The sequence below is a fragment of the Hyaena hyaena genome, unplaced genomic scaffold (assembly GCF_003009895.1).
Source record: "Hyaena hyaena isolate Hyena2069 unplaced genomic scaffold, ASM300989v1 scaffold_28, whole genome shotgun sequence".
NCBI lineage: Eukaryota > Metazoa > Chordata > Mammalia > Carnivora > Hyaenidae > Hyaena > Hyaena hyaena.
Window position 1 is genome coordinate 5,854,380 of NW_024080660.1, and position 27,295 is coordinate 5,881,674.

General features: G+C 46.9%; 2 protein-coding genes and 1 long non-coding RNA gene across 12 annotated transcripts in view; 2 read left to right on the forward strand and 1 right to left on the reverse strand.

Moving 5' to 3' along the window:
• SRGAP2 (SLIT-ROBO Rho GTPase activating protein 2) overlaps positions 1–27,295 on the forward strand; it is a 237,768-nt gene that overhangs the window by 170,543 nt on the left and 39,930 nt on the right. For 8 of the 10 annotated variants that reach the window (XM_039227569.1, XM_039227564.1, XM_039227565.1 and 5 more), the window contains 6 exons: positions 4,742–4,966; positions 8,592–8,693; positions 9,697–9,894; positions 19,555–19,639; positions 22,483–22,510; positions 24,177–24,201. In XM_039227569.1, the coding sequence (XP_039083500.1) occupies positions 4,742–4,966; positions 8,592–8,693; positions 9,697–9,894; positions 19,555–19,639; positions 22,483–22,510; positions 24,177–24,201 (663 nt within the window). The remainder of the gene's footprint in view (positions 1–4,741; positions 4,967–8,591; positions 8,694–9,696; positions 9,895–19,554; positions 19,640–22,482; positions 22,511–24,176; positions 24,202–27,295) is intronic. The other 2 variants (XM_039227560.1, XM_039227563.1) reach the window with 1 other exon arrangement.
• On the forward strand, positions 14,781–16,152 carry LOC120228909 (60S ribosomal protein L21-like). The gene has a single exon (XM_039227570.1). It carries the CDS (start codon positions 15,624–15,626, stop codon positions 16,104–16,106), a length of 483 nt encoding a protein of 160 aa, XP_039083501.1. The 5' UTR covers positions 14,781–15,623; the 3' UTR covers positions 16,107–16,152.
• Positions 17,861–22,350, reverse strand: LOC120228911. Its single transcript, XR_005527622.1, has 3 exons — positions 22,263–22,350; positions 18,941–19,014; positions 17,861–17,946 (listed from the first exon to the last, which is right to left on the reverse strand). It is a non-coding gene; the product is annotated as an uncharacterized LOC120228911 (long non-coding RNA).

Here is a 27,295-nt window from a genome sequence, read left to right on the forward strand (position 1 = left end):
GGGCTCGAACCCACGAACCGCGAGATCATGACCTAAGCGAAAGTCGGACGCTTAACCGACTAAGCCACCCAGGCGCCCCCTTTCTTTCTTTCTTTCTTTCTTTCTTTCTTTCTTTCTTTCTTTCTTCTTTCTTTCTCTTTCTTTCTTTCTTTCTTTCTTTCTTTCTTTCTCTCTCTCTCGCTCTCTTTCTTTCTTTCTTTCTTTCATGTGTGAGGTGGGGCAAGGGCCAGAGAGAGAGAGAAGGAGAGGGAGACAATCTTAAGAAGGCTATACACTCAGCACAGAGCCTAATGCTGGGCTCGATCCCACAACCCTGGGATCGTGACCTAAGCTGAAATCAAGAGTGGGACTCAACTGACTGAGCCACCCAGGTACCCCTCAGTAGTCTTCTAGATGATCCACGCAATTAAAATGTCCCAAAGGATGATTTGGCAGTAACCCAACAGTTAGGGCGGGAGTGAGCAGGGAGCCCCAGTATCTAGAGCTTACATTAAGACACGGGATGACTCTAGTGCCAGTCTCTTGCAGTTTGTTATGTGCACCATGCTGCCTCCTTCCTAGGGGTGTGCAAGTGCAAGGTGTGCTGAAAGCACTGAGGACAAGTGAGATGAAGTTTTTTGTTGTCGATGCCAGTGCATTGACACAAAGACTAGCCTTTGACTTTGTTTTATAGTATAACAAGATGTTAACTTAGACTGTAGAACTTCATGTAAGGCATCTGAAACACCAGGAAAACCTCGACTTCAGGCCAAAAAGACATTCTGAGCTGACTTGATAGAGTCTAAGAACTGTAGGCTCACTGGAATGTGGCTTTCCTCCCCCGTTCCCCTGTGGCTTTCCCACCCAGGAGCAGACGGGATGAATGAAGAACAGGGCATTGTCCCCATGCCTAGCTGGGGGGTTGTGGGCGCAAAGTACACGGGGAGAGAATCTGTGACACCACGTGCACCCAAGTTGGACACAAAAGAACTCAGCTTTCTTAGTGGGAAATTTTATAAAGGACATTTATTTTTTTCTTCTGTGTGACCTTGAAGCAGATGGTATGCAACACACGTTTCTTTTCTAGGCCTCCTCTAGGGTCTCTGGGTGAGGACATGAACTAGTAAAGGGTTAATGAGCTGTCAACTCAAGTCCTCACACATCTGGATAGGCTATCATTAAATTCTTATAAAAATTTGATTTCCCCTGAGAGGGTTTTCATCAAACATTTATATAACCCAGCAATGGCCAGGGGAGCTCGGCATGGCCACAAAACTCATCAGAAGCCACCGAAAGCATACTTTGTCCCCACTGTGTGGAAAATAATGTGCTGCCTCTACTCACTGTATGATTCTCCTGGGAATAGAGACACAATATTCAAATCTCGTTTGCCTAACCTTGCCAGAAATGGCTTCTTTGCTAAAGCCTCAGTTTCTGGCTGTCACCCTTGCGGAGATTTGTGGATAGCCAAGGCTCCGGAGAACCTGCTCCGAATCCCCCTGTTGGCTGGAGGCATAGAGGAGCCAGAGGGCATACTGTGAGTCAGACCCCCACTCCCTGGCACAGAGAAGCTATAGAACAGTCACAGAAATGAGGCAGCAGGCAGCCTTATGCAGAGTGAACAAAACAATGGGTTTCAGTGGCCACATCTACCCACTTGACTTAGATCAGCCTAAATGGATTATTTCCTGAGAGGCTAGAATCTGTACTCCTGCATCAATCAGTCACCTGCTGTTTATTAAATGCCTCCTGTGAGCAAGACTTCATGGTAAAGGATACAAAGAAGGGATGACACTGGTCAGGCCCTCTTTGAGGCTTGCCTTCTTGTTGGGGTGATATGAAATGGCAAGTCACAGAGTGAGGGAGTATGTTCTGTGTCACGCAAGGGCAGCAGATGAGTATGGCTCTGAGTGGGGGTCAAGGTCAATATATGCCAGGGTTGTGGGACTGGCTGACTTCCCAGAGGCTGGGAATTTCATTTGGATCTTGAAGACTGGGTCCATTTCCAACAAGTGAGAAGAGTGGGAACTACATCAAGAAGAGAAAATGCTGGGGAAAGGGCAGAGGGCAGTGGATTTGGGAATCTTGGTGACTGATGTTTAAGTGGCTGCATGGTGCCAGATGTATGTAACTGCAGTGCCTATTATCATCCTCACAACAACATACAGGGCTGGTGTTGTCCGCATTGGAGGCTGAGAGAGGCCATATTGCTTGCTGACCATCATGTAGCTGATTTGAGGCCTACGGTTTTCCAGTCCTCTGCCCTAAGTGGGAATATGTCATTGGTTAGAGCAGAAGAAAGAATAGCAAGAAAATAAAGGCAGATGATGCTGATGCTCAGATTGAAGACACATTACCATTTGTTCTGGCCAATGACCTTGCTTAACTTCACAAAGCGTCACCTTTCTAGCCTGGGAAATTCAGATAATACCAACCTCCCTGGAGTTATTAGGAGGATTAAGATGTAGAATGTACCTAAAGCACTTAGGACACCTCTGATGTACAGTAAGCATACTTAGTAAAATAGAGGCATTTTTAAATTTCAAAATGAAGGAAGGTGGACTTCACTTTAGAAAAAAAATAAAAGCTTTTGTAGCTTTTATTCTTCAGCAGGGGAGTGGCATAACAGAAGCCACATTTGAAGACAGTGGAACAGACAGCACTGGTGTAAGATAAGGGTATGAATCAAGACAAAGGTGGAGAAAACAGAGAGGAAAGTAGGGTGACCAAAAATATATAAAGGCTATGAAGGGCACCCTATCTCCCCCTAATTCTCTTCTGTCTACTAAGCTCACCACTGGCTCAGCCCTGGGCGCAGTGTTACTTCTGTTCATAGACTTATAGGCACCCAGTTCATCTTTGGCGTCTGCACAGAGCTAGTCAGGACAGTTTACAAGTTCAAGGGCAACCTGGCTAGACCAGCAGCCTCTTTCAGAGGAGGAAGGGCCCCTGCACATGAAGTCTGCCAATCAGCTGCTTTTGTCCTGCTTCCATTTGCTTTTCCCTCCCAGCTGAGTTTAATGTCTTTCCATTCTCTGCCCCTAGTTGAGCTCTCACCGCTGTTCTCCCACTGCAGGTGCTGGAGCCTGTTGGCAGTGACCCAGAGCCTAGCCCGACAGGCACCCTGTCACTGAGCTCCTTGTCACATGCTAGGAGGAGGGGGCCCATCACATGCGTTTTCTTCCCCAGTTGTGGCTGCCCCTAGTGTGAACGTGATGAGGGGAAACGCTGGGTGAAGTTCATCTGATGCCTGCCCGTGGCATGAAACAGCAGTCAGGCGATGGTCTTACTCTATACCTGGATTCTTCTCTGATGTTTCTTCCAGCTTCTGGATCTCAGAGCTGCTTAGGCAATAGAGGGAATCGTGGATGGCCAAGGAATTTAGATCTCTGGATCCTTTGGAAGAGACAGGGAATATTGACATAGAGTCACAGGATGCCATTGGGCCTTGGGGATTATCATTAGTCCAGGTATTTTCGGACTTTTTCGCTAGCAGAATTCTTTCTCCAAACCAGACCTCGTCCCAGTATATTAGGTGGATAAAAGAGCAAAGCTGGTTTGGTTGCACCGGAGATAGGAGGCTCCAAGGGTTACTAGTTGCTGCCCTAGTTCCCCCTTCTCAGGGGCAGCCTGAGCAGTGGCATAGAACCTTACAGTTCTGGTGAGCGGCTTGAAAACCGCTGGCCTGGCCAAATCTGTTCCTTTTACAGCTGAGGACACAGGTTCAGGGCTGGGAAGTGGCTTTGCCAAGGTTATTTGACTTCCTGTCCAGTGCTTTTTTTTTTTTTAAACTATTGTCCCTCCCATACCATTCCCCGCCCCCCCCCCCCCCCGTACCCATTTGCTCTAGAAAATCAGAGTCCTTTACATTATCTAAATTTTCCCAGTAAGACTTACGCTTAGAAATTATTGGTCTTGGGGCACTTGGGTGGCTCAGTCGGTTAAGCATCCAAGTCTTGATCTCTGCCCAAGTCATGATCTCATGGTTCATGGGTTTGAACCCCATATCTGGCTCCATGCTGACAGCGTGGAGCCTGCTTGAGATTCTCTCTTTCCATCTCTCTCTGCTCCTCCCCGACTTGTGCTCTCTCTCTCTCTCTCTTTCAAAATAAATGAATAAATTGGGGGGGGTGGATTTTTTGTCTTGTAAATATTATCTCTGTTGGGCAGGAGCTTTAGTGCAGAAATCCGAGGCTGCAGCTAAGGCCTGTGCTAGAATGTTGGGCATTGGCAGGGGTGATAACCAACAGAGTCTGCCTCCCATTCTCTTCTTCTCCCCCGAGAGCTCAGAGTTTGTGTAAATGACCTGCTCTTACAACATTTGTGATTTGTAAACGCTGAATGCCGAAATGGCCTGGCTTGGTTCATGTGCAGTGACTTGACCACAGTGACCCTCAGGGAGTGGCAGGCAATATTTTTTTTGTTGAATTTTGTTATAATGGTATCCCCAGAGAAACCCTAAAATGGAAGAGGATTCCCTTTAACTCTCAGCCCTTCTCGTGTTTCCTGAGTAGCCAGCCATGTGCAGCACATAGTAAATAATCTCACTCGATCCTATGGAGTCCTCTTCTTTCTGACCACCCTGCAGTCCTCCAAGGCGTATTAGCCATTGGACTGGGAACTGAAACCAGAAATTCACTCAGATCTTGGAAGCCAGAATGCTAGCCTCACTGAGGTCATATTTGCCATGGGGGCCACCCTCCCCTTCTTCCAAGCCCTGGGACTGTCCACGGTTTGCTCATGTGCCTTCTCCGTCCCACAGCAGTGTTGTGATTTAGGCTACCACGCTAGCCTGAACCGGGCGCTACGCACCTTCCTCTCTGCTGAGCTGAATCTGGAACAGTCCAAGCACGAGGGCCTGGATGCCATCGAGAATGCTGTAGAAAACCTGGATGCCACCAGTGACAAGCAGCGCCTCATGGAAATGTACAACAATGTCTTCTGCCCACCTATGAAGTTTGAGTTCCAGCCCCACATGGGGGACATGGTGAGACTTTCGTTCCCATCATCACCCTCCCTTGTGTCTAGATTCACTACACTGAGGCCACATTATTCTGGGGAGAGCAAGGCCTGGGGCTGGCTTCCCGTCCGGTGGGTGAGAAACATTCTACTCATTTGGCAAATAGCTATTGAGCGCCTGCTGGGCTGACCGTAGACTCTGGGGATTAGGGCCTTTGGGGAGCTTCCATTCTGGTGAGTTGAGAGAAAGTTCAAAATATGCATCGGGAGGGGCACCCAGAGGCTCCAGCAGGATCAGTGGAGGTGAAAAATCGCAGGCGTGTTCTAAAAACTAACAGTTCAGTATGGTGAGAGGGAAATAGTTGGAGGGGGCTTCCAAATGGCAAGTCTGGGAGAAGAGCTGAGACGGCGCCAGATACTAAAGGCTTTTGATGGGGAGAAAGGGCTAAGCAGGGCAATCATGATGTGATCTTTCATCACTTGGCAGAGATCCGAAGGTGTAGTTTTGCTTGGGTATTGAACAAAATAGAAGGAGTACCCACAGACAAGACAGAAGCTGAGATGTCATCCCAGAGGCATGATGCTATCTGTCCAGGCAGAAGAACAGAAACATGAGGGCCCTGCTTTGAACTTTTCACCTCCAAGACTAGAACAAGAAGGGCCTAAATAAAGTGAGAGGAATGAGAAGCTCTTTGGTTTTCATCCCTTGGAATCTTTTGGTTCCACTTGGGGTGGTTGCGCATGCAAATGAGAGTGAACCTCATTCTTGTGGGTAGGAACTACCCCTTAACCTCTGGGCTAACGCAGAAGGAGGCTGTAGAGGCTTACATAATAGAAATAGATGGATCTTCAAGTGTGTTTGGATTTAGGATTGGGAATTTATCAAGACTCAGGGGTTTTGTTTTGTTTTGTTTTGTTTTGTTTTGTTTTGTTTTGTTTTCTCTCTCTCTGTCTGCTTCACATTTTTACTGGCTGTATTCTCGGGTAGACTCTTCTCCCATGAGGGCAAGGTATCTGTATTTCCAGCCTGATCTGTTAGGTCCAAATCCAGTGGAAGGAGTATCTGCTTCCCTTCTAGAAGCCCCCACAAAATTCCCAGTCATTCCAATTGGCTGATGTGTTCATCTCTGAACCAATTATTGTGACTGGGCATCTACAGTTGACTGACTGGCTTATACCTATATCACATGCTCCATGCCTGAGTTGGGGAGCGCCCCATCCAAAGTACTTGACCTGAGTTGTGGGGTGGGAGGTTTCCCCAGAGGAGAGTCAGACCAAAGTTACCAGAAGAAGAAGGAATGGATCCTAAGTGACTGAAAAACAACAGTGTCCTCTCGAGAAGGGAATATGGTGTTTCCATCAGGATTAATATCCAGATGCTTTTTAGAAGACCCAGAATGACAACTGCTGCAGTGTAACCAGAAGATTCCCTGTCATCAGTAGGCCACAGTGGAGATGGGGACATTTCTATCCTGAAGACAAAAATGTGTAGATGATTTCTTTCCTCTCCTCGGGGGAAACCAAACCATGTACAGTTTGTTTCCATTTCTGTGACTTAGGAAATGTCGGCATCAGAACAGATGGGAAAGTGAGATAGCAGCGTGTGCAGTCAGAGTGGGGGGAAGGGGTGTCACCAAGCCCCAGGAAGCCCCATTCCTCACCTGCCCTGGCTGCTGGTCCAACTCGTCTTCCAGTCCCCTTCTCCAGCTGCCACTGAGATTCCGTCCCAAGAATCAGTGAACTTGGGGACCGGCTGAGTGGAGTGATACATTTCCTGGTGTTGACTGAGTTCCCTTCTGAGCCAAACAGCTTGTCTCCATAAAGGGAGACTCCAAATGCTGGGTGCTCGGGCCCCTTCGTAGCCCTGTCAGTGCTGTAGTTTCATGCTCTGGAGCACAGCTGGAGTGCATTACCTTGCACCCCGGTAGGGGACCTCTGCCAAAGCATGCGTCAGCAGCCCTGCTGCTTCTTAAAGGCACAGGCGTGGAGGTGGTTTTTTCCCTGCATGAGTCCTTCCTGATAGTTCTGGGTTACTTTAAAAATCAACAGTCCGTTCTTCTGTCTAGGCCCTCTCCTTGTGTGAAACAGCTGATCAGTGGCTGAGCCAGGCAGGGGCCAGGGTCAGCCCTTGATCTTGCAAAGGTTCTGCATTCCAGCCTAGCCTTCATAGGAGTAGAAAATAAAAAGAGATGAGAAGGCGAGTTTTTCTTGGTCCCTGCAGCCAGTCTCTCCCCACCAGTGTGGGCTGTCTGTAGACTGTGGAAGCAATAAGAGGGAGCTGCCTGGAAGTCCTTGAACTAAGGCCAAGGTTCGGGTGGCATTTTGACCGGAAGCCCTGAAACTGGCCAAGGCCCCACACTGACTGGTGTTCTGGGGCGCTCAGCGCATGAGTGGATGCCAAGCACTCTCAGATTTACTGGGAGGAGGTGCTTGGCTCTACTCTTGGTGCCCCCAGAGGCTTGTGGGGCTCTGGATGCCTGACCAGTGACATCAGGCAGCCAGAGAGTTTCACTCTTGGCTCTAACCCATCCTGGCCACTGAGCTTTCTCCATTGTGTCTGCTTATCCAAGAGCCAGAGTGAAGTCAGCTCTCTTCAGATCTGAGAGCCGGCTCAGGCCAGCTCCTCAGCTGGGAGAGGAGGTCAAGTCAGTAGGGAGCTTAAAAGCCAATGGAGGAAAAGGTCAGGTCCCAGCCCCCTCCATTTGAAGAGAGGTTTTGTCTTCTAGGCAAGAGAATGGTCTGTGGGCATCTGAATGTGCCCACTCATTGCTGAGGAAGAAGGAGGCCAGTTCTACCCAGATGTCTCTCTATGCAGACAAGAGGCTAAGGGACACAAGGTGGCAAGGTGACAGGAGCTGCCTCCACGTGGGTCCTGTCTCATAATCTGCCAGCCTTCTGTTTCTCATCTGTCATCCTGGGGACTGCGGGTGACCTCATGCCCATGCCATAACCATGCCCCCATCAGGAGACGGTGGCTCAACCATCTTTTCACGCAGGGAAAAGCTTACTCACCGTCGTTCTTAGGGGAAGGGCAGACTCCTTTCTCACACAGATCTGGGGCAAATCCGGGGCAAAAGGAAGGAGTTCCACCAGATTCTGTGCCCTCTGGGGCTCCCTAACATAGCCTGGGGACTTGTTCCTGGCTTGCCACGCTCTCTCGTTGACTCAGACCTCTCCTGCATGGCCCAGATTTATAAACACATGCCGGCTGCCAGCAGCGGCAAGCTAGCCTCCTGACCCACTTCGCTCCTGCTTTCACTCTGGTGCACGAAGGGGAATGAAGGAGGGGCCGGAGAGGTGGCCGCTCGGACTTGCAGCAGGAAATCCGCCCGCCAGAGCATTGTGTATCTGGAGCGTGGGCTGCCCAAAGTGCTTCCCTCTGGCCTAACGCTGGCTTCTGTGAAGCTGCAGACCCTGCCAAACGCCAGCCTGGGGATGAGCCCCAAAGGGAGAGACCTGATTTTTCCAAACAGGTTCCCTCCCGTGCCCTTTGGTCCTGGATGAGGTCCACACACTCTGCCTTTGGGCTTTGTTTGAACACAAAAACCGTGAGGCTTACGGCTTAAACATGAGTACTTTTATTAACAGTGGACTCTGGAACCGCCAAAAGAACTGTGTCCTCTTCCTGACCTGGTATTGCTTTCTTTTGGCAGGCTTCCCAGCTCTGTGCCCAGCAGCCCGTCCAGAGCGAGCTGGTACAGAGATGCCAGCAACTGCAGTCTCGTCTGTCCACCCTGAAGATTGAGAATGAAGAGGTGAGTTTCCTGCTTAGGAGACTTGCAGCCACCCTCTGAGTTTCCCTGTTGACCCTCGTTCTTGCTGCCCATCTGGGAGCAGGTGGAAGGAGCATGCAGAGAATGTCCGGGCTGCCGCAAACATTTCCTAGCCAAATGTAGCCTTGGATTTTCCCCTTCTGCTACATCCTGCCCTTGAACTCCAGGAAGTTGCTCTTAAATTGCCAAAGGTTGAGCTCTATTTTGAGCTTTTGCAAAATGCTTTCCCCCTCCCCCCGCCCCGTACACATTTAATCAAAATGGCACTTGGCAGCTGTGTGAACAATATTGTGTCTCTGAAGCCACCCCCTCATGCCTGCCTTTTTCCAGCATTTCCAAACAAACGGGGGCCTTTGACTTTGACACTTAAAACATCTCCATCGTCTTTGAAAAAAACGGGGACTTTCTTCCATGCCCAGAGCACTTGCTTTCCACAGCTAGTTCAAAAGGGCAGCATGATTCATTATCCAGCTTCTCTCTTTTGTGTTCTGGTGACTTCTTACCTGACATCTCAGTCAGTCAGGAAGATCAGGAAGGACTGGGGATGGGTCACTTAGTTGGTGAGTGGGGAAACAAATGCGCTGATTTGTTGAAACGGAACCTGGGGCATTGCAGGACCAGGCCCATCTTATGTCTTAACTAGCTCTTTACATCATGGGGTTGGTTTGGATTTGTTTTATTCTCTCCACTAACACTTCCATTATAGCCAAGAGCTAATATTAAATTTAAAAGTAAACATTAACCGAAAGAGCTGGGTCAAATACATAGCTTGAGGCAGGGGTGGTTTTTCGGTCCTTACCCGAGAGAGTCGCACTGTATAGTATCCATGCGATTCACTCAGCACCATCTGATGGGAAGTGGGGCAGCACCTCCCGGCGGCAGCCCTCATTCCCTCCAGCCTCCTCTCCCGCAGCTCCAGGCTCCCCCATCACCGGCTCTTCCGCAGCCTGCCCCTCACGCGCTATGCTGGCCCTTGTCGTGACAGGTAAAGAAGACAATGGAGGCCACTCTACAGACCATCCAGGACATTGTGACTGTCGAGGATTTTGATGTATCTGACTGCTTCCAGTACAGCAACTCTATGGAATCTGTCAAGTCCACGGTGTCAGAAACCTTCATGAGCAAGCCCAGCATCGCTAAAAGGAGAGCCAACCAGCAAGAGACAGAGCAGTTCTATTTCACGGTGAGGGGGCTCGATGGCTCTTGGGGATCCCCCGCAGCACACGGGGGGTACTCAGAACCCAGAATCCTTGTCAGGCATTGAAGGGATAGTCTTTGAATATCTTTATTTGGATCTGGGCATATTCAGAGACCATTCCTACACTTAACGACACAGATATCTACAAGTTGAATGTGTCTAACAGGGACACCCTACCCCCAAGAGAAGAGTGCTCCCAAGTACACTTCCAGGAAATTATTTTTTTTAAGAATTTTTTAAGCAGCTGGTAGGCTTCTGTTGGAAAGTTTCCTTCTCAGCCATAGGGTGTCAAAAAGGGAGGACTTCACTTCTTGGTTCTTGGGAGCTACATCCAAATATTCTGGCTAGCATATATCTGATTTCTAAAGCCTATAATCTCTTCTAGGTGCCGCGATGACCTAATTTCCTCATTTTTGTTGATGAGAAATTATCTTTCATAATTACGGCTGAAATTCTGAAAGATGGGTCATGTGTACCACTGTCAGGCTACAGGGACTTTCAAAACATTGTATTTTGTTATTTGTGCATCTCCGAGGCTTCTTTAAGACAAATAGACCCTATTTTCTTTAAGTAGTATGAACAGCCCTCTGGAAGGCTGCTGGCTGGTCGTTGGTGCTGCTTTTTAATAATTAAGTTATTTTGAGCTTGCCAAGTAGGATTCATTGCCTGGGCTAAAATTTATTTTCTAATCTTCTGACAACCAAGAAAGGAGAAATTAAATTTGCAGATGTGAGATGAAATATAGCCAGTGAATATGCATACTGATTCTGAATGAGAGGAATTAACTTGTTTTTCAGTCAAGAAACACAGTCTGCATGCAGTAAATTGAATTTTTCCTCCAACTGGAACAATTTGTTTAATTCCTCTTTGAACACTGCCCTTTCTCCATTAAGAACACTAGTGATTTGCTATCTTTTCTAAAAAAAGAAATCTGGTTTTTTACTTAGTGAACTAAGAATTCTTTTGATTTTTTTTTTAAATCCTAGAGAAGAGTGTTGAAAAGGAGTGATTGAACAGTATTGTTCTTTTAAAATAACTTTTTTCTTGTTATACGAAGCAAAGCATGCTTAAGATATAAATAGAGAAACAAAAAAGAGCACATAAAAATCATCCATAATCGTACTACCCTGAGATGACAGTATTAGGATATATTCTCTTCCTGTTTTTTTTCTCTGGACACACAAACATATATATGAGAGTATATTTATAATTTATTACAAAAAAAGGGGATACTGCTGTACATATTTTTTTTTTACAATCTGCTTTCATTTAGCAAGTGATTAATATTTTTCTAATTCATTTCATCGTAACATTCTTTAAGTATATTTATGAGTGAAATACTAAAATCTACACAGGAAAATAATGGGACAATTGGAGCAATACCTTGGCCCATTCATTCATTTTTGTGCTAAAAATGAATTTGCTATTTATTCGCTAAAAATATTTAGCACGCAGCCTGGTTTGTAGTTAGTGCTCTATAAATGGCTGAATATCCCCACAAGTATTATTATCTTCTTCATTAATCATTATTGAATTACTCTTTAATAGTTAATCTAGGATCTTCAATGTGCCAGACTAACCAATGTGCCATGCTAACTGAGATGCGGGAAGGCCAAGGGTAGGAAAACGAAGAGGCGAATGATAGGATTGGCCGTCTGAAGGAAGAACTTTCGTTTTCGTTTCATATGTTTCCAAACAGTTACAATAGATTGATTTCTGCAATCAAAAAATAGATATAAAAAATTTGCAACACATACCTGCGCACATGCATGAGTGGCAACAGGGATGGATGGAGCTGGGGAAACCTTGCACACAAAGTGACTTCTGTGCTTGATCTCGAGGGACGAGTGAACCAGGCAGGGAGCTAAGAGGAGAATGGCCTTCCTCGAGGAGAGAGCAGTCTGTGCAAAGCAAAAAGCCATACGCAGCCTGGGCTGGACAGGACGAGAACGTCTTGTCTACCATGAGGGCTGTGTCACTGCCCTGAGCTTTCTTATCTCGGGAGGGTGTTAAACACTCTAGAGGCTTTTAATAATAGGATTGTTTAGCTGGTCTGTCTGGACTGCTTAGATATAACGCTACTTAATGACCAATCTCATTACATTGCAGAAGATTTCTTTTTCTTTTCTTTTTTTTAAGTAAGGAATTTTGGACATAAAAAATCTGTATTTGAGCCTGTCAGAATTAGTTTTTGGCTTTCAATGAAACTGTGACATATGTATTCAAAGGTGACCATTAGTAAGAGCAGGGACAACCATAGTCAGACCGGTGGCCTCTCAAATCCTGCCCACCCATTCACCTCTGTCTGAATGCCCTTGATGTCCCCTAGCCCACTTCCTGTCTTTTGTGGCCAGGGCGCTACTTACCAAAATTGTGTGCCAATTTTCTTGGCTAACAGCAACACTTTTTGGGTAGTAATGCATTTACAAGAAAGTTCAGCATTTTTGTGACTGGGGCATGGAATGCATCAAATAATTCATTTCAGGATAGCAAGGCTTTTGGGGGGGCGGTGAAATGGACATTTAAAAAAAGAGGAGTTGCGTATCAGCCTGGCTGCCTGCAGTTGCCAAATCGTACAAAGCCCACACAACTGCAGACAGGCGTTTCCTGGTCTCTTGCCCCCACAAACGTTGCCCCTGGTTTTCTCTGGACCCTTTGAAAACATCAGAGGAATGCATTCCAGAAGCTTCCTTCTTTTGGAAAGTCAGGAGGCTGCTATTGGGTTGTTCTCCGCTGTCCTCAGATCGATCTGCCCAGATGACGTCAATTGAAGTTTGAAGCATGTCCTATAAAGGTTAGCTGTTTGCAGAAGTCCTAAGAAAATAAGCACGGAATTGGAAAGCTTGAAGTGATTTTTAGAAACCGTCTAACCAAACCTTCCCATTTGAAAGATTAAAAAGAAAGAAAGAACCCAAATGCCGAGAAATTGGGTAGCTGTTCCAAGGGACTCCACAAGGGCTAAAACTAGAATTCCAGTCACCTGGCCTCAAGCCACTTTCTTTCTTCTCCACTCTCTGCTGACGAAACTGAGGTGAAGGAAAGGCTCAGAAAGAGCCTGGCAACTTTATCCTCTCTTTTGCCCTGAGTGAGGCCATGTTTCCTAATCTCCTTGGATTTATGTCATTCATCTTTCATAACACACAATCCAGCAACGTCAACTTTTTATCCCATTGCTTTTTTTAGTGGTTATTTTAAAAAAATTATTTAAGATGTAAAGAATTCAAAAGAGCATACAGAAAAAGTCAAGCTTCTACCCATCTCTGACCCTCGATTCCTCTCTCCTTTGCCAGTGATTGAAACCAATTTCTTCTGTGTCCTTCCAGAGATGTCCTGTGCATAGGCAACCACTGACATATCCTTTAATACAATAAAATTACATTAGGAATATCATGAAATCAGGGAGCCTGGGTGGCTCAGTTGGTCAAGCCTCCGACATCGACTCAGGTCAGGATCTCATGGTTCGCGGGATCGAGTCCCACATCTGTCTCCGTGCTGACAGCGAGGATCCTGCTTGGGATTCTCTCTGCCCTCCTCCACCTCTCTCTCTCTCCCTCTCTGTCTCAAAATAAGTAAGTAAACATTTTTTAAAAGAAGTATACCATTTATACTGTTCTTCACTTTTGTTTTTTTCACTTAATTTTTTTTGGATGTTCTTTTCATATTAATCCAAAGATATCTGCCTCCTTTTTAATTAATTAATTAATTAATTATGTTTATTTATTTTTGAGAGAGAAAGCACAAGTGGGGAGGTACAGAGAGAGAGGGAGATAGAGAATCCCTTGCAGGCTCCCGCTGTCCACACAGATGTGGGGCTCAAAGTTAACAAACTGTGAAATCATGACCTGAGACAAAACCAAGAGTCAGCAGCTTAACCAACTGAGCCACCCATGCGCCCCTGCCTCCATTTTTAATCGCTACACAGAATTCCATTGTACAAATGGATGTGCCATCATTTATTTAACCAATTCCCTGCTCGTGGGTAGTAATGCTTTCTATTTAGCCAAGGACTGCCAAAGCCTATAAGGCTGGCACTTCTCTTAAGTATTTCCTTGTATGACGGTTGGAGTCTGGGGTTTTTGTGTAGGGGATGGAGTAAAGAAGGAGTTAAAGATTATGGCTGATAAACTGAACAGAGGTAGACTGCCTGAATTCTTGGGGACAGAATTGGTAAGGTCATAGGAGAGGAGATGGGACCTTGGCCATTGGGGTAGTGCTCTAGAATCCTAGATTTGATGTGGTCCAAGATATTTTTTAATCTTTTTTTTAATGTTTATTTATTTATTTTTGAGAGAGAGGGTGTGTGCGAGCAGGGAAAGGGCAGAGAGAAGGAGAGAGAATCCCAAGCAGGCTTCATGCTGTCAGCACAGAGCCCGACACAGGGCTCTATCTCAAGACTGAGATAAGGACCTGAACTGATATCAAGAGTCAGATGCGTAACCAACTGAGCCACCCAGGCGCCCTGAAGATCCTTTTTTATCTTGATATTCTCCTGCAGGTACTCGGAAAATGTGTGCTAAGTAGGTACCTACTTAGCCCCTGCCCTGTCAAAGTGGGAGATGTGCTCCCGTTTACAGGTTCACTGTTACATATTCTGTCTGACAGCCATTTCCTACTTTAAAAATTGACAGAGAAGAGAGAAATGTCAGTGTGCCTGGATGGTGGGGAAGCAGCCACCTCACAGTGACATTTGTGTGTCTCCGTGCATGGGGGCAGGGTAGACATAGTTCACTCCTCCCACCTTCCCCTCTCCTTTGCAAGCAGTGGACACTTCACACAGGTTAAATGCAAGGCATAAACAAGGTCCATGAGTTTTATACTGCTGTGTTATCAAAGAGAAGAGCTATTTTAAGTTAAATTTGAAGAGCATTCTAGTGCCTCTTACTTTTTTTTTTCTTTTTCTTTTTTTTTTTTTTAAGGCCAGAAACCTGTTTGATTCAGCTGTTTTACAGATTAGCACAAAGCAAAGAAGTTGAGGGAGGATTGTGTTTAGGTTATCTGAGCAGGTGATTCAGGTACCAGGAGTACTCTTGACCACTGGCTGCTTGGCTGGACCAAATGCTAATCATCACAGTCATGCTCGTTATCCTATTTCATCTTCAAACAACATTTGGAAAAAAGAAATTATTATCCTCATTTTTCAGATGGGGAAGCTAAGATGCTAGGGGTTAAGTGACCTGCCCAAAGTAAGCGGTAGGACGACAGTATCCCAACTGAGACTCTTTCATTTTACTGAGACAAAAATGTCTGTCAGGAGGGGAGGGTTCTGAAAAGAAAAAAAAAACTGTTACATTAATACTTTTCAATAAACAAAACTCATGCTGACTGATAATAACCAGTTAGGAATTATTAAGAAATAAGTTAACGAGATCGTAAAATCTGAATTGAAGGCTCACGGTGGCAAACAAAACCGAACCACCCAATAGATTGTTTGCCTCCTTTCGTACTTTTTGAAGAAATTCTTAGTTTTTATAATATTGAGTGTAAAATTTGGAGGTGGGGTAATGACTCTTGTCAGATTGTGTATTGGGAACGTATACACTTATCATTTGGGTGATCTAGCAGAGAGTCTTACACTTTCTCTTCTCCTCCATCAATGAAAATTCAAGATTAGTGACTTTACTTTCAATTATTTGGGGTGGGGGAGCAAGGTGCAGAGAAAGGAGTGAAAGAAATAAGTTACCTCCGGAACTGCCATCTTCCAGTAATTCGCCAAAATGACCAACACAAAGGGAAAGAGGAGGGGCACTTGCTACATGTTCTCTAGGCCTTTTAGGAAACATGAAGTTGTTCCTTTGGCAACATACATGCGAATCTACAAGAAAGGTGATGTTGTGGGCATCAAGGGAATGGGCACTGTTCAAAAAGGGATGCCCCACAAATGTCACCACGGCAAAACTGGGAGAGTGTACCTTGTTACCCAGCATGCTCTTGGCATCATCGTAAACAAGCAAGTTAAGGAAAAGATTCTTGCTAAGAGAATTAATGTACATATTGAGCATATTAAGCACTCAAAGAGCCAAGACAGCTTCCTGAAGCATGTAAAAGAAAATGATCAGAAAAAGAAGGAAGCCAAGGAGAAGGGTACTTGGGTTCAGCTGAAGCGCCAGCCTGCCCCACCCAGAGAAGCACACTTCGTGAGAACCAATGGAAAGGAGCCTGAGCTGCTGGAGCCCATTCCCTATGAATTCATGGCATGATAAATGTAAAAAAAAAATAAAGACCTCAAGACTGGAAAGAAAGAAAGAAAGAGAGAGAGAGAGAGAGAGAGAAAGAAAGAAAGAAAGAAAGAAAGAAAGAAAGAAAGAAAGAAAGAAAGAAAGAAAGAAAGAAAGAGTTACCTATATTGGAACATACTTTAAGTAAGGACAGTGACCCTTATCCACCAAGGAAGGGAGTTTGAGATCAAGACTGGAAAGAAAGGAAGGAAGGAAGGAAGGAAGGAAGGAAGGAAGGAAGGAAGGAAGGAAGGAAGGAAGGAAGGAAGGAAAGAAAAGAAAGAGAGAGAGAGAGAGAGAAAGAAAGAAAGAAAGAAAGAAAGAAAGAAAGAAAGAAAGAAAGAAAGAAAGAATAATGCACAGCTGTTCTTTTCGTGGCCTCCTGGTCTCCAGAAGTCATCAAAAAGCCACTTATTCCTGGGGCACCTGGGTGGCGCAGTTGGTTAAGCATCCGACTCTCAGTTTCAGCTCAGGTCATGATCTCATGGTTTCATAAGTTTGAACCCCAAGTTGGGCTCTGTGCTGACGGTGCAGAGCCTGCTTGGGATTCTCTCTCTTCCCTCTCTCCCTGCCCTCCCCCATTCCCACTATCTCTGTCTCTCTCTCTAAATAAATAAATAAGCTTTAAAAAAAAAAAAGGCATAAGTGCCTTCCTTGACTTCAGCTGCCTTGGCTCCTCTCTCTGTGTGTCCAGTCAGCAGCTGAAGTCTTCTGCCAGCAAGGCCAGATTATTTCTCCCAGCTTCTGTCTCATTCAGACGAGTGCTAACTAACCATGGGGGACAGGGAGGTGACAAATACGGTGCCTGTGCACTCTGGGATGACTTTCCCCTGCCATCCCTGGCTTACCCACATGGAACACTTGCAGCCGTGTCTCCACTGTTAGGGATGCAGGTCAACCTCCACACACTTTTTGGTCCTGCATGGTTTCGTGGAACCTGAACCTACCATACGTCTTTATCAGATGGTTACTTGTTTCAGTGGTTCACCAAGTGACAGCCAGAGTGAACTCACAGACTGTGACATGAAGGAGAAAATGACTACTGGAGTCACAAGCAGAAATATGAGTGAGGGGAAAGAATGTGCATCCGTCTCCTTTGAGACTTTTGGCTGTTTTCTGAGCAGTCTGGTCTGGTTTTAAGGGTTACAGTTTCTCAGTGAATTTCTTCCTCATTAGGAACCCTTGAGAGTCTCCTGGGATAACCTTCCAAAGAGGGGCCTTTGAGGGTTCAGGTGTTAGCAGTGCGTGTTTCCTGCAGGCTCTTCCCCTCTGGGTCCCGTTCCCAGCCCCACAGTTAGGCGCTGCTTGGGGATTAGGGTATCGCCCAGGGCAGACTGACAGCAGGTGAGCTGACAGCTGGAACAGATGGAAAGGGGAAGGTGACAAGGGAGCCTGTTCTCGTGCAAAGGCACAAAGGAGCTCAGGAAACTGGTCACGAGTGAAGCAACAGCCATGATTTGGTATAGGATTTGTTGTTGTTTGTTTTATACTTCGTTTAGAGAGGAAGGGCACACTTGGGGGCTTGGATTGTGACCACCGAGGAAGGTTCTAGCAGAAGAGAGTGAGGCTCTTCATTTCTTTACTCCTTCAAGCATTTATTGAGTGTCTACTGTCTTCTGGGTGTGGTAGTAAGGATCAGGGATGCAAAGAATAATGACGCTGAGCCCAGGGAATGGGAAGTCTGAAGACAAAAATGCATGAGTGACAAGCCCCCCGGGCCAGAGGTGTGTGAGAGTTGCAGAGGCACATGCAGGGGCATCCGGGTGAGCATGGGAGGGCCAGGATGTGCATCCCAGAGAAAGCACATTTTTTCCCTTTGTTTCTACATGAGAAAGAGAGAGAGAAGAAATACACACCTTTGGTTAAAAGCTTAGGCTGTACAGAAAGGCATAGAGTAAAAGTAACACATTTTTATCACCTTTTTTTCTGCCTTCCTCCTAAGTGGTAATAGCCATGAAATCAGAGGCTTGATGTACGATTATACGTTTTGTTTAATACATAGAAAGGACAAGTATTAATGATTTAAAATGTTTAATCTATTACCCCCTCCACTGTGTCATGTGTCAGCAGTGAGTCACTCAGGGATCCTACTCAGGGAAACACTGCCATCTTGCCTCTGAGCATAGACAGGGCAGATGACCCCTGACCCAGGAGACAACCAAGGCAAAGGAAAGTTGCTGTGTGTGGCTGCAGGGTAGAGTAGAAAGACGCCCGTGTTAAAACTCCGAAGGCCTGGCACTACCACTTCCAGGCTGGCACATATCTGCGATGCAACACCCCTCTCCCACGATCATCTCATCTGTAACAAGGGAACAACGATGTCTTCTCCGGCGTGCTCTACAGAGTCACTGCACGTCAAGGGAGAGGAGATGTGCTAATGGGCTCTGAAAACCCTTGAATTGCTCCACGTATATAAAGAGTTAATACCACGAAGTTTTGTTCTGCCTCTCCTTCTGTTGCGCGCCCTGATGGATGGAGTGTGCCTTCACGATGGTTGAGCACACACGCCCAGTTGTCACACTCCATGTGTCTGGACACTGGCTCCACCACTCACTCACAGTTTGACCTTCAGCAGCCTGTTTAATCTCTCCAAACCTTGGTGCCCTCATCCGTAAAATGGGGACAGTGATAATCATAGCTCATAGTGTTGCTTGGAAGATTTGATGAATTGTCCAGGGAAATAGAGTGTCTCCCCAAGCAGACAGGGGTAGAGAGAGGTCACTTCAGAAACTCCAGCACAGTAATTGCTTTCTGACTGTTAGAGCCGCTGGGAGCGCATTTCCATAACCTCATGTTGTGTTTGGAAGTGCCATTACCTGTATGTACGGATTGGGGGTGGTATAGCCTCTCTCTCTGGCAGCTCAGAAACCCCAAGCCTTCCACAAAGACTCTGTGCAGAATAGAGGAGGAAGCTGATTAAGGGATGGCTCAGACAAAAGATGCTCTGCTTGCTGGCTTGCGGCTTAGGCAGCGGCTGAGCCCGCCCTTGGCATTGCTCCTAGTGTGTTGGAATGCACCCTGGGAGGGGCCCACGTGGAGCCAGATGTCAATGCAGGTGGCGAGTGGCAGGTGTATGTCCTCACACCAAGAGCCTTTGGGCTCAGTGAGTCTACCCACCCCACCCCCACCCCCTGTTCTTCTCCAGTGGAACTGAAAGAGATGGATGAGGGGCTCTGCGAGGCAGTTTCCTACACTAGCCGATGTGGAGCTGGCTCCCAGGAGAGCACAGACCAGGGTACCCATCCAGCATGGAAATCAGCAGCTGTCCAGATGCTCAAGGCCTTAAAGAAATAAAAAAGGAACCTAGTAGAAACTGGGTCAGAAACCAAATGCCCTCTTATGAAAAGGGAATTGTACAGCTGAGCATCTGGGTGTTCTTTTTTTTTTTCTCCTTCAGGAGTCTGACTGCTTTTCTCCTCCTCCCTTACAGAAAATGAAGGAGTACCTGGAAGGCAGGAACCTCATCACCAAGCTCCAAGCCAAGCACGACCTTCTCCAGAAAACCCTGGGAGAAAGTGAGTGTAGGAATTCTGCTAGAAGTTTGGTAATGGGGGTAAGGCCAAGCCCCGAGCTGTAGGGCTGAGCCTCCCCACTAAGCCCCATGGGCCTGATCTGGTTATGTGAATGCATGTCTTTTCCTAGCCTGTTTGCTGTGAAGCACACAGCCCCACATGACTGCCTGAGTAATGGGAGAAGGCCGGTGCTTAATGAAGCACTAATGTGCATCATCTTATTTGTTTAAATGGAGCGTGCCTGCCCTCCACCCTGTCCCCCTTCTCCGCCACGGCTGGGGTAAAGGGCTGATGGGTTACTTGCTCTCCAGACGCTTTGTTGAAACTCTCAGTTCCGCTGTAGCGGGACTGAGGCTGCAGCAGGAAGGCAGGGACAGTGAGGTGAGAACGCATCTGCTCTGAGGAGACGAGAGGCTTCTCAAAGGCAGGAGGAACCCACAGACTGCCGCTTTCTGTAGTGTCAGGTCAGAGCATCGCTTTCCTTCTGCTTTGGAGGGTCCTGGTACAAAATGGCAGCTCTCTCTGCCTCAGCCACGCAGAGGCCATGGTACCGAAGGGCCCATCTCATCCATGAGTCAAGGATGATTTTAACCAGACTCTTGAAAGTAGCAAAGCAGAGAAACTGGACTGACACTCTGGACTTTCTCTCCTCAGCTGTCAAACAGAAGGCAAAGGTTGAAAGAGAAGCTTCCTTGGGGTTTTGGGCACCCTGCCCGGGTCCTGCCTAGCTCTCAGCGTCCTGTGATTAATGGGATTCCCAGGATGGGGATGCCTCTGAATGCCCGGCCCCTCCTCCCTGCCCTGCCCATCTCGTCACTTAGAATGGGACCAGAAAGCTACAGGCAGTATGTGGTAACACCAGAGAAAAGCAAAACTACACAGAGGTCTAACATTTTAAAGCAAATTCTTGAGCGCTCTTCAGACAAATTGCAGTGTAGAAAAAGCATATGGCGCTCATTGGCTCATCCGCCTCTGGAATCAGAGCTACACTTTTCATACCAGAGCCTCCCACCCACCATTCTGGCCTTGTTCTCCTCCCCTCCTCCTGCACTGGACAGTTCCCCCAGGTGATGAATTCTTTTTATCCCTGGGATCTTTGATCTTGTGATTGTAAAGGCATTTTCTTTTATGTAAAGAATGCCTGTTAGGTAACTTCTGTTCTCTTTCCTCCCCGCCACCCAAGGGACTCAGGCTAAAACAGGTTCAGGCACTGAGATCCTGGCTTTGCTTATAGAAAATCATTACTTTTGGGTTATCAGATTGCTTCGTAGGGAATCAGAGGAAAGAAAGCCCAGAACTATTTGAAGCGAATTATAACCATGATTTCCTTTTTGCTAAAATGATCCATGCATAGCCCATAAATGAGATGGGGAGCAGGACCTTGGGAATGTGTGTGTTTGTGTGAGAAAGAGAATGTGTGTATGTGTGTGTGTGAATGGGACTGCACACACATACTTGCACCAGATTTGCCACTGTGGAGGGGCAAAGGTTGGTGACCGTTCATTAGTGCTGCAAATTGCCTCCATCTAAAGATGACAAGTTCTAGCAATAAGGGAAAAAATAGCTGCAGATCTTCCTGTGTGCAAGTCATCGTGTCCCTGCCTTCCGAATGTATTTGTCACCATAATGCAAGAGCCCCTTGTTCTTGTCACAGAAGGATAATTGATGTGTATGAATATTCCAGAATGGAAATGGGACAGATGTTGACAATAATGCCTCAGAATAATATTTTTGCAGATGAAAGCGGAGCCTTTAGTAATGAGAGGCTGTTCGGAGTGGGGAAGGACAGTGCTCAGGATGAGCTGAAGTGTAATCAACAATTAGTAACCTTTAAAGGCAAGAAGAAGCCCTGCCCTCCCCCGCCCTTCCCCGTCCTTGGAGCTGTTTTTCCAGGAGCGTGGATCATGACCTCTTCCCCAGCCCAGCACCTGCGTGGGTGTCCCTGCTCTGGCAAACGGACATCTAAGAAAATCGTTACTTTTGGGTTATCAGATTGCTTTGTAGGGAATCAAGACCACGCTTGGTTAACTGTGGATCCAAAGACAGCAAGTAGATTACATCATGGCCCATGTACATAGGCACATGTATTTTTTAAAAATAGAAGAATTCTTCTCATGAACTTTAAGAGATTCATTTTTTAAAGCAGGCTGTGACCCATTAAACACGATCTTAGGGCCTGCTGTTGGATTGAGAACCACAGTTTGACAGCAATTAAATCTCGTTTCCCCTTGCCACCCCAGCCCAACCTAAGAGAATTTTGTATGGATTTAAAACTAGAACGTTCTTATCTTCTCCCTCCACCACCACCCCCAAACAATTCTTCCTTCCTTCTTGCCGCTCTCACCGTGTGTGTGTGTGTGTGTGTGTGTGTGTGTTCATGTGTATGTGTTCATGTGTGTGTGTTTGTTCGTGTGTTCTTTACTCAGGAGCAAGCAAGTCCCTCCTCCCTCCTCCCACACACACCCACATACACACACCCACTCAGAAGACAAGCTGGATTTCACCTCTGGGAAGGCTTCTAGTAATTTGTTCTCTAACATAGGATCCGCCTTGCTATTGTTCCCTACAGCCACCCTGTTTTCCCTTTGGGAAGCAGGGTTCGCACCCGTAGGCTTTAGGGACCTACCAGCAGCCCTGGGAGCAAGCATTAGAAACACCCCTTGCCCAGGAGGAGGCTCTGGGTGTTTCTCTTCTTGTTCTCCCTGGAAGGCCAGTCACGACGCGCAGTGATGCTGGCGGCTGTCTGGGAGGACGGGCAGGGCATTTCAGGGAACTCCTGGCAGCAAGTCTTCCTCTCTGGCCCCTTCTGCTTCAACATGAGCTTTTTGCCTTTGTCTTTCCAACAGGTCAGCGGACAGACTGCAGTCTGGCCAGGTAGGTGTGGCCTGGGACAGTCCTGGGAAGGGACGAAGAGAGGCCCGTGGGGTAGAGCAATCCCAGCCCAGCCCGGGGAAAGAGCCGCGTAGTTCAAGTGTGAAGGCTTTGGATGCCTTTGCAAAGGAGGGGACTAGGGCGGGGGTTGCTTCCTTCCCTTCGCCTTGCTGACCCCATCTGGCCTCAAGTGGAAATGGGGTCTGCCGTGACTCAGGGAGAGAGCTGAGCGGAGTGGAATAAAGGGAGTTATTTGCTGAAGTCATTCCAGAGACTCCCCAAAGCCACGGCTTTTCCAAGGAAAGGAAGTGTTCGCCTCTGGAGGATCCTGGTAACCTAGCCTTAGCTGCTACACTTCAGCATGTGGTTTGGGGGAAGTCTCTGACCAGAGAAGGAAGATCAGGAGATAGCATTTGATCTGAGATTTTATGTATGGAAAAGATGACAGCCCCTAATTAGTGGCTGTTGCTGGATCATGAAATACTACATCGCACTGGCTTGCCAAACAGCATCGGTAGAAATCCTTGCCTGTTGTACAAGCATGCTTCCAGTCTGTCCCCACCTTCCCCTCCCTCCCCGACCCCAGCCAAATATTTTCCCTCCCAGTCATGTAGCTGCTATGAGAAAACTCGTGAGCTGGCGGAGAGCAAGGCGTTCAGCCAGCCAGCAGTTCTCAGATGCCTAAAAATGTGCTGATTTAACCAGGGAAAGAGGTTTAATGGGCTAGACTCCTTAGAGACCTGGGTTAGCCCATTATATCAACCACTTCTATCTGCCAACACACACACAATAATCATGAGGCCATTTACAATTAGAGGCTCATTATTTAGAAATAGCTTCATTTGGCTTTCATCGTTTGTCATTGTGGATTACAGTAAAGGTCCCATTAATATACCAGTCTCGTTGACTGGAGGGAACCAGGATCATGGAATTTCATGGAATATATCTTCTTGGGGATAGTCTTAATGTAAGTTCACCTGAAGCCCCATATCTGTGGAAAGCTGTATGGGAGGGAAAACAAGCTAGGTTGAATCCCCTTAGGCTGTGTGACCTTGGACTGCTCTCTGCTCTCCTTACAAGTCCAGTTCCCCCATCTATAAGACAAGAAAGAGCAGCCCACTAGACCCAAGGAGCTCTAGGATTCCAGAGAGGCTCCTCGAGAGCAGCCTCGTGGAAGGGGCAGAGAGAGCCAGCAGCCAGGCTCTGGGCCTTACTTCCTGCACTGCAGGCAGAGTGGTGCTGTTCTCCATGCTTAGGGAGTTGTGTCTGAGTTCGATTCCCTTGGAAAAGAGTTTGAAAGGCATTCACCTGAAGGATCACCAAGGTTCCTTCCAGTCCGACTGCTCTGTCCTTGAAACTCCAGGAAAATTGCTCCCTAAGGATTTCCAAGAGAATGAACACTGTGTCTTCCTTTGGTGTTAGAGTGTCTCCTTGCAGACAGAGACATCCTCTGATTGTCTAACCCAAGCATATTTGATTCCCACCTCTTCTAGTTTTGAATGGTGGGAGACAGTGAGTGCAGAGATCTCTGGGGGCCTGGGCCTGGGACTGAGTTGAACAGCATGACTTGCTTCATTAACTAACACACAGATTGTTTTTAATCCCATTATCTCTTTTTTCTCCCCATTGCTGGTTCGGGTCATCTCTACTTTGGTGGGGTCAACTGCAGGCGGAGCTCAACTGTAAGGAAGCAGGTAAGGGCCCAGCAAGAGCCAGGCTGGTCAGGTGAGAAGGTGATTATGTCCCAGAGACATTTCTGGAAGCCTACTGTGGGCATGATACTTTCCTGACTTCCTGCCTATGTTTGGGACGTACCATTCAGTCATAATACATTTACCACTATGGCAACTTGATTGCCTTAGCAATGCAGCCACGGCCATGGCCTTTCTGACTTGTTCCTCACCTAGTCGTTCACTCTCTTCCTTGCTAGAGATGTGGTTGACTGTGGCAGATTGTGCCCGCGGTGTCACTTCTCTAGGAAACCGCGAAAGAGGCCTCACGCTTTGTACCTAAGTTCCACATGAGAGCAGCTCACAGCAGCTCACCTCGAGGTCATCACCTCTAGCGGACACGCTTGCTTTAAGTGTGTGGATTTTTGTTTGTTTCTGGCAGTGCGGTCATCCTCGATGTATTTCTAAAAATGCAAAGATGAGCCTGATCTGAGGATGATCAGGAAACTGATGTTCAACCCCGTGCTGGTTCACATGATTTTCAGTGTTGTATTAAAATCTGACACTGGGCAGCCAGCTCGCTTGACCCGTGTCAGGGCAGGATGTTGGAAGGCAGGGCCTGGGTAATGCACATCAGTGGATAATCTAAAAAAGAAAAAAATTAATTGAAGTTGCTTTTCCAGTGGCAAATATGACTTCCTAATTATATTTTATGGCACATACTAAAATGATTTTGTGTCCCCAAAGCTCATACCGGCTACGTGGCAGGCAGTTAACAGGGAGGAGGTAGAGAGAGCTCCGAAACGTCTTTGTGTCTACTCGGGGGAAAAACTGGTCCAGGCTTTAAAAAATCATTTTGGGTAATTCACAATGGCTGCAGCCACCGGGAGATGCTCGAATGTAGAAGGCACATGGCTTCTGTTGCGTCAGCGGCCGCAACAGGGTCTCCAGCCCCTCTGACTGCTTCGGCTCACCAGGCAGTCCAGCGGGGACACTCGGCCGACACAGCTCTCACTCAACTTAGCTTTGCTGTCACTATTCCTTTTTCCCTTTCTCTGCTTTGGATCTCATTATAGGGAGACCACCGTCAGATATACTTATACATTTTTTAATTTATAAAAATTTCATTGCATCTCTCCTTCCTCTGGCTCCTCTATGTCTTTCTTTGGCCCCATCTCCCATAATTTCATTTGAACCTAGAGAAGAATGGAGTGCCTTCCAGGGATAATCTATTGCATTTAAAATTAATAGGTGGGTATCTTAAAGAGGGAGCCAGCTTTCTTCCCTTCAGCATTAAGAACAGGGTCGAACTTAACAATTGTTCCTTTCAGTTCCTGGGCTGAAACTGGGCCTCCTGCATCTAGATGGAGCAGAGGTGCAAGGGCCTCCCAGCCCGTACTCTAGCCTCGCAAGTGCAGAGACCACGGTGTGGGGGTCAGCAGGCGCCCCTGGCTGGGCTCACCGTCGGAGGCCGGCCACACCCATCTGGTCTGTATCCTGCTGCGTCTAGGCAGGTCCAGGCAAACATATTGTCTGGTGCTAGATTTGCATAAGAACCAGGATGCACCCCAAACCCCAATCAAATAAAGACCTTGTTTTCCTTCTGCTGCCCCGGTTTGTCTCCAGCAGCTCAGATCTAATGGTGGATCAGTGAGGAGTTTTTCCTACGATAGACAGGCAGGGAAATAGTAACTGGGAAGATGAGTGGTCTTGTATAAGAAAATAAATAATTGGTTGTTTATGGCAAGTCAGCCAAACAAGAGGAAGAGTCTGGTAGCTTTTGTTTTTGAGGATCCCTAATAGGTTCCAGTCACTTTTGACCCTATCAAAGGCTAGGTTCAAACCATCCCAGGCTTTTCTGCCTCAACTGCCACTTTTCAGCTTTTTCTGCTACCCTCAAGCCCAGCATTTCTCTTTCCCATCTTTCGGACTCTTCTTTGCTTGTCTGTCTTTCTTCATGCCTCTAAAGTAGGCACGCTCCCAAGGCTTGGTCCTCTTTGGACTTTTTGTATTCCTTCCCTTGTTGCCTTGTTCGCTTAGATGAGCCTTTCTCTCCTTCCCTAAGTGTTTATTGTTTTGAATCTTTGGATCCAATCTTGAACTGATTGGCTGAGTATCCACTTGAGAGTTGAGAGTTGCCTCCCTGCATCAGCCTACCCTCCTCCCTACCACAGTCTAACTTCCTTAGCACATTCCCCAACTTCTCTACTTCCCATGATGGGGAGCCTCCATTCTTCATTCACGGTGCTGAAACCCCAAATATTATCTTTGATGCCTCTTTCTTTCCCATCACCCACATCTAATCAGTCATGTAGACTTGTATTTTCTCCCTTGGTAAAAACAGAAATCTAACAATGTAACAGATCAGTACCCGGCAAAAATCCAAACTCTCTCGCTCATGAGAAATTATACCAAACAATGGCATGTTTAGGCACTATCTGGCCACCTTCCTGATTGTTTTCTCCTGCCAGTCACAGGACCCCTGCTTTACCATCTTTTCCAAATCATGCCTGTTATCTTTCTCCCTCCACCTTTGGTTTAAAGGTCCCTTAATCTGATCGAATGGAGATTTGTCCCAATTGTCCTTAAAGCCTCCTCCCCACCCTCGGATTATACCACCAAAAATACTGTGAACTAAAGAACTAAATGGACATCAATTCTAACATTGCAGGAGGGAAGAAGAGGGCAAGAAAGGGAGAGATGGACACAGCATAAGAACACTCATGGACACTGCGTGGTCAGCTGTTTGCGAAATCAGTGGTGAAGTGAGGACCTTTGGGGCCCCACAGGAGCATCCTGGGGGAATGAATTCACACAAAGCTCAGAAACATTACAAGGAGAGGGGAGGGTAGTAGGAGCTTCTGAGGCTTTAGTGACATTGTCCAGTTTTTGCTCCCACTAGACTCTGTCTTAGGCTCCCCCGGTCAGTGTGGCCTAGGCAAATACTATTCTGCAGTAGGACAGGACATCTCTGGCCCACTCTTGTCCACCACAGATAATCCCTCTGGGCTGCTTCCGATGTACCCGGATAACCATGGACATGCAGGTTTGATGTCTTACTTTCTGCAGCCCTGCATGCTTCCCTTTAACTACCACTGATAGTCTGTTTCCTGCAAGT

Coding starts and splice junctions, on each gene's coding strand:
- LOC120228909 (XM_039227570.1), top strand. CDS start 15,624: ATGACCAACACAAAGGGAAAGAGGAGGGGCACTTGCTACATGTTCTCT.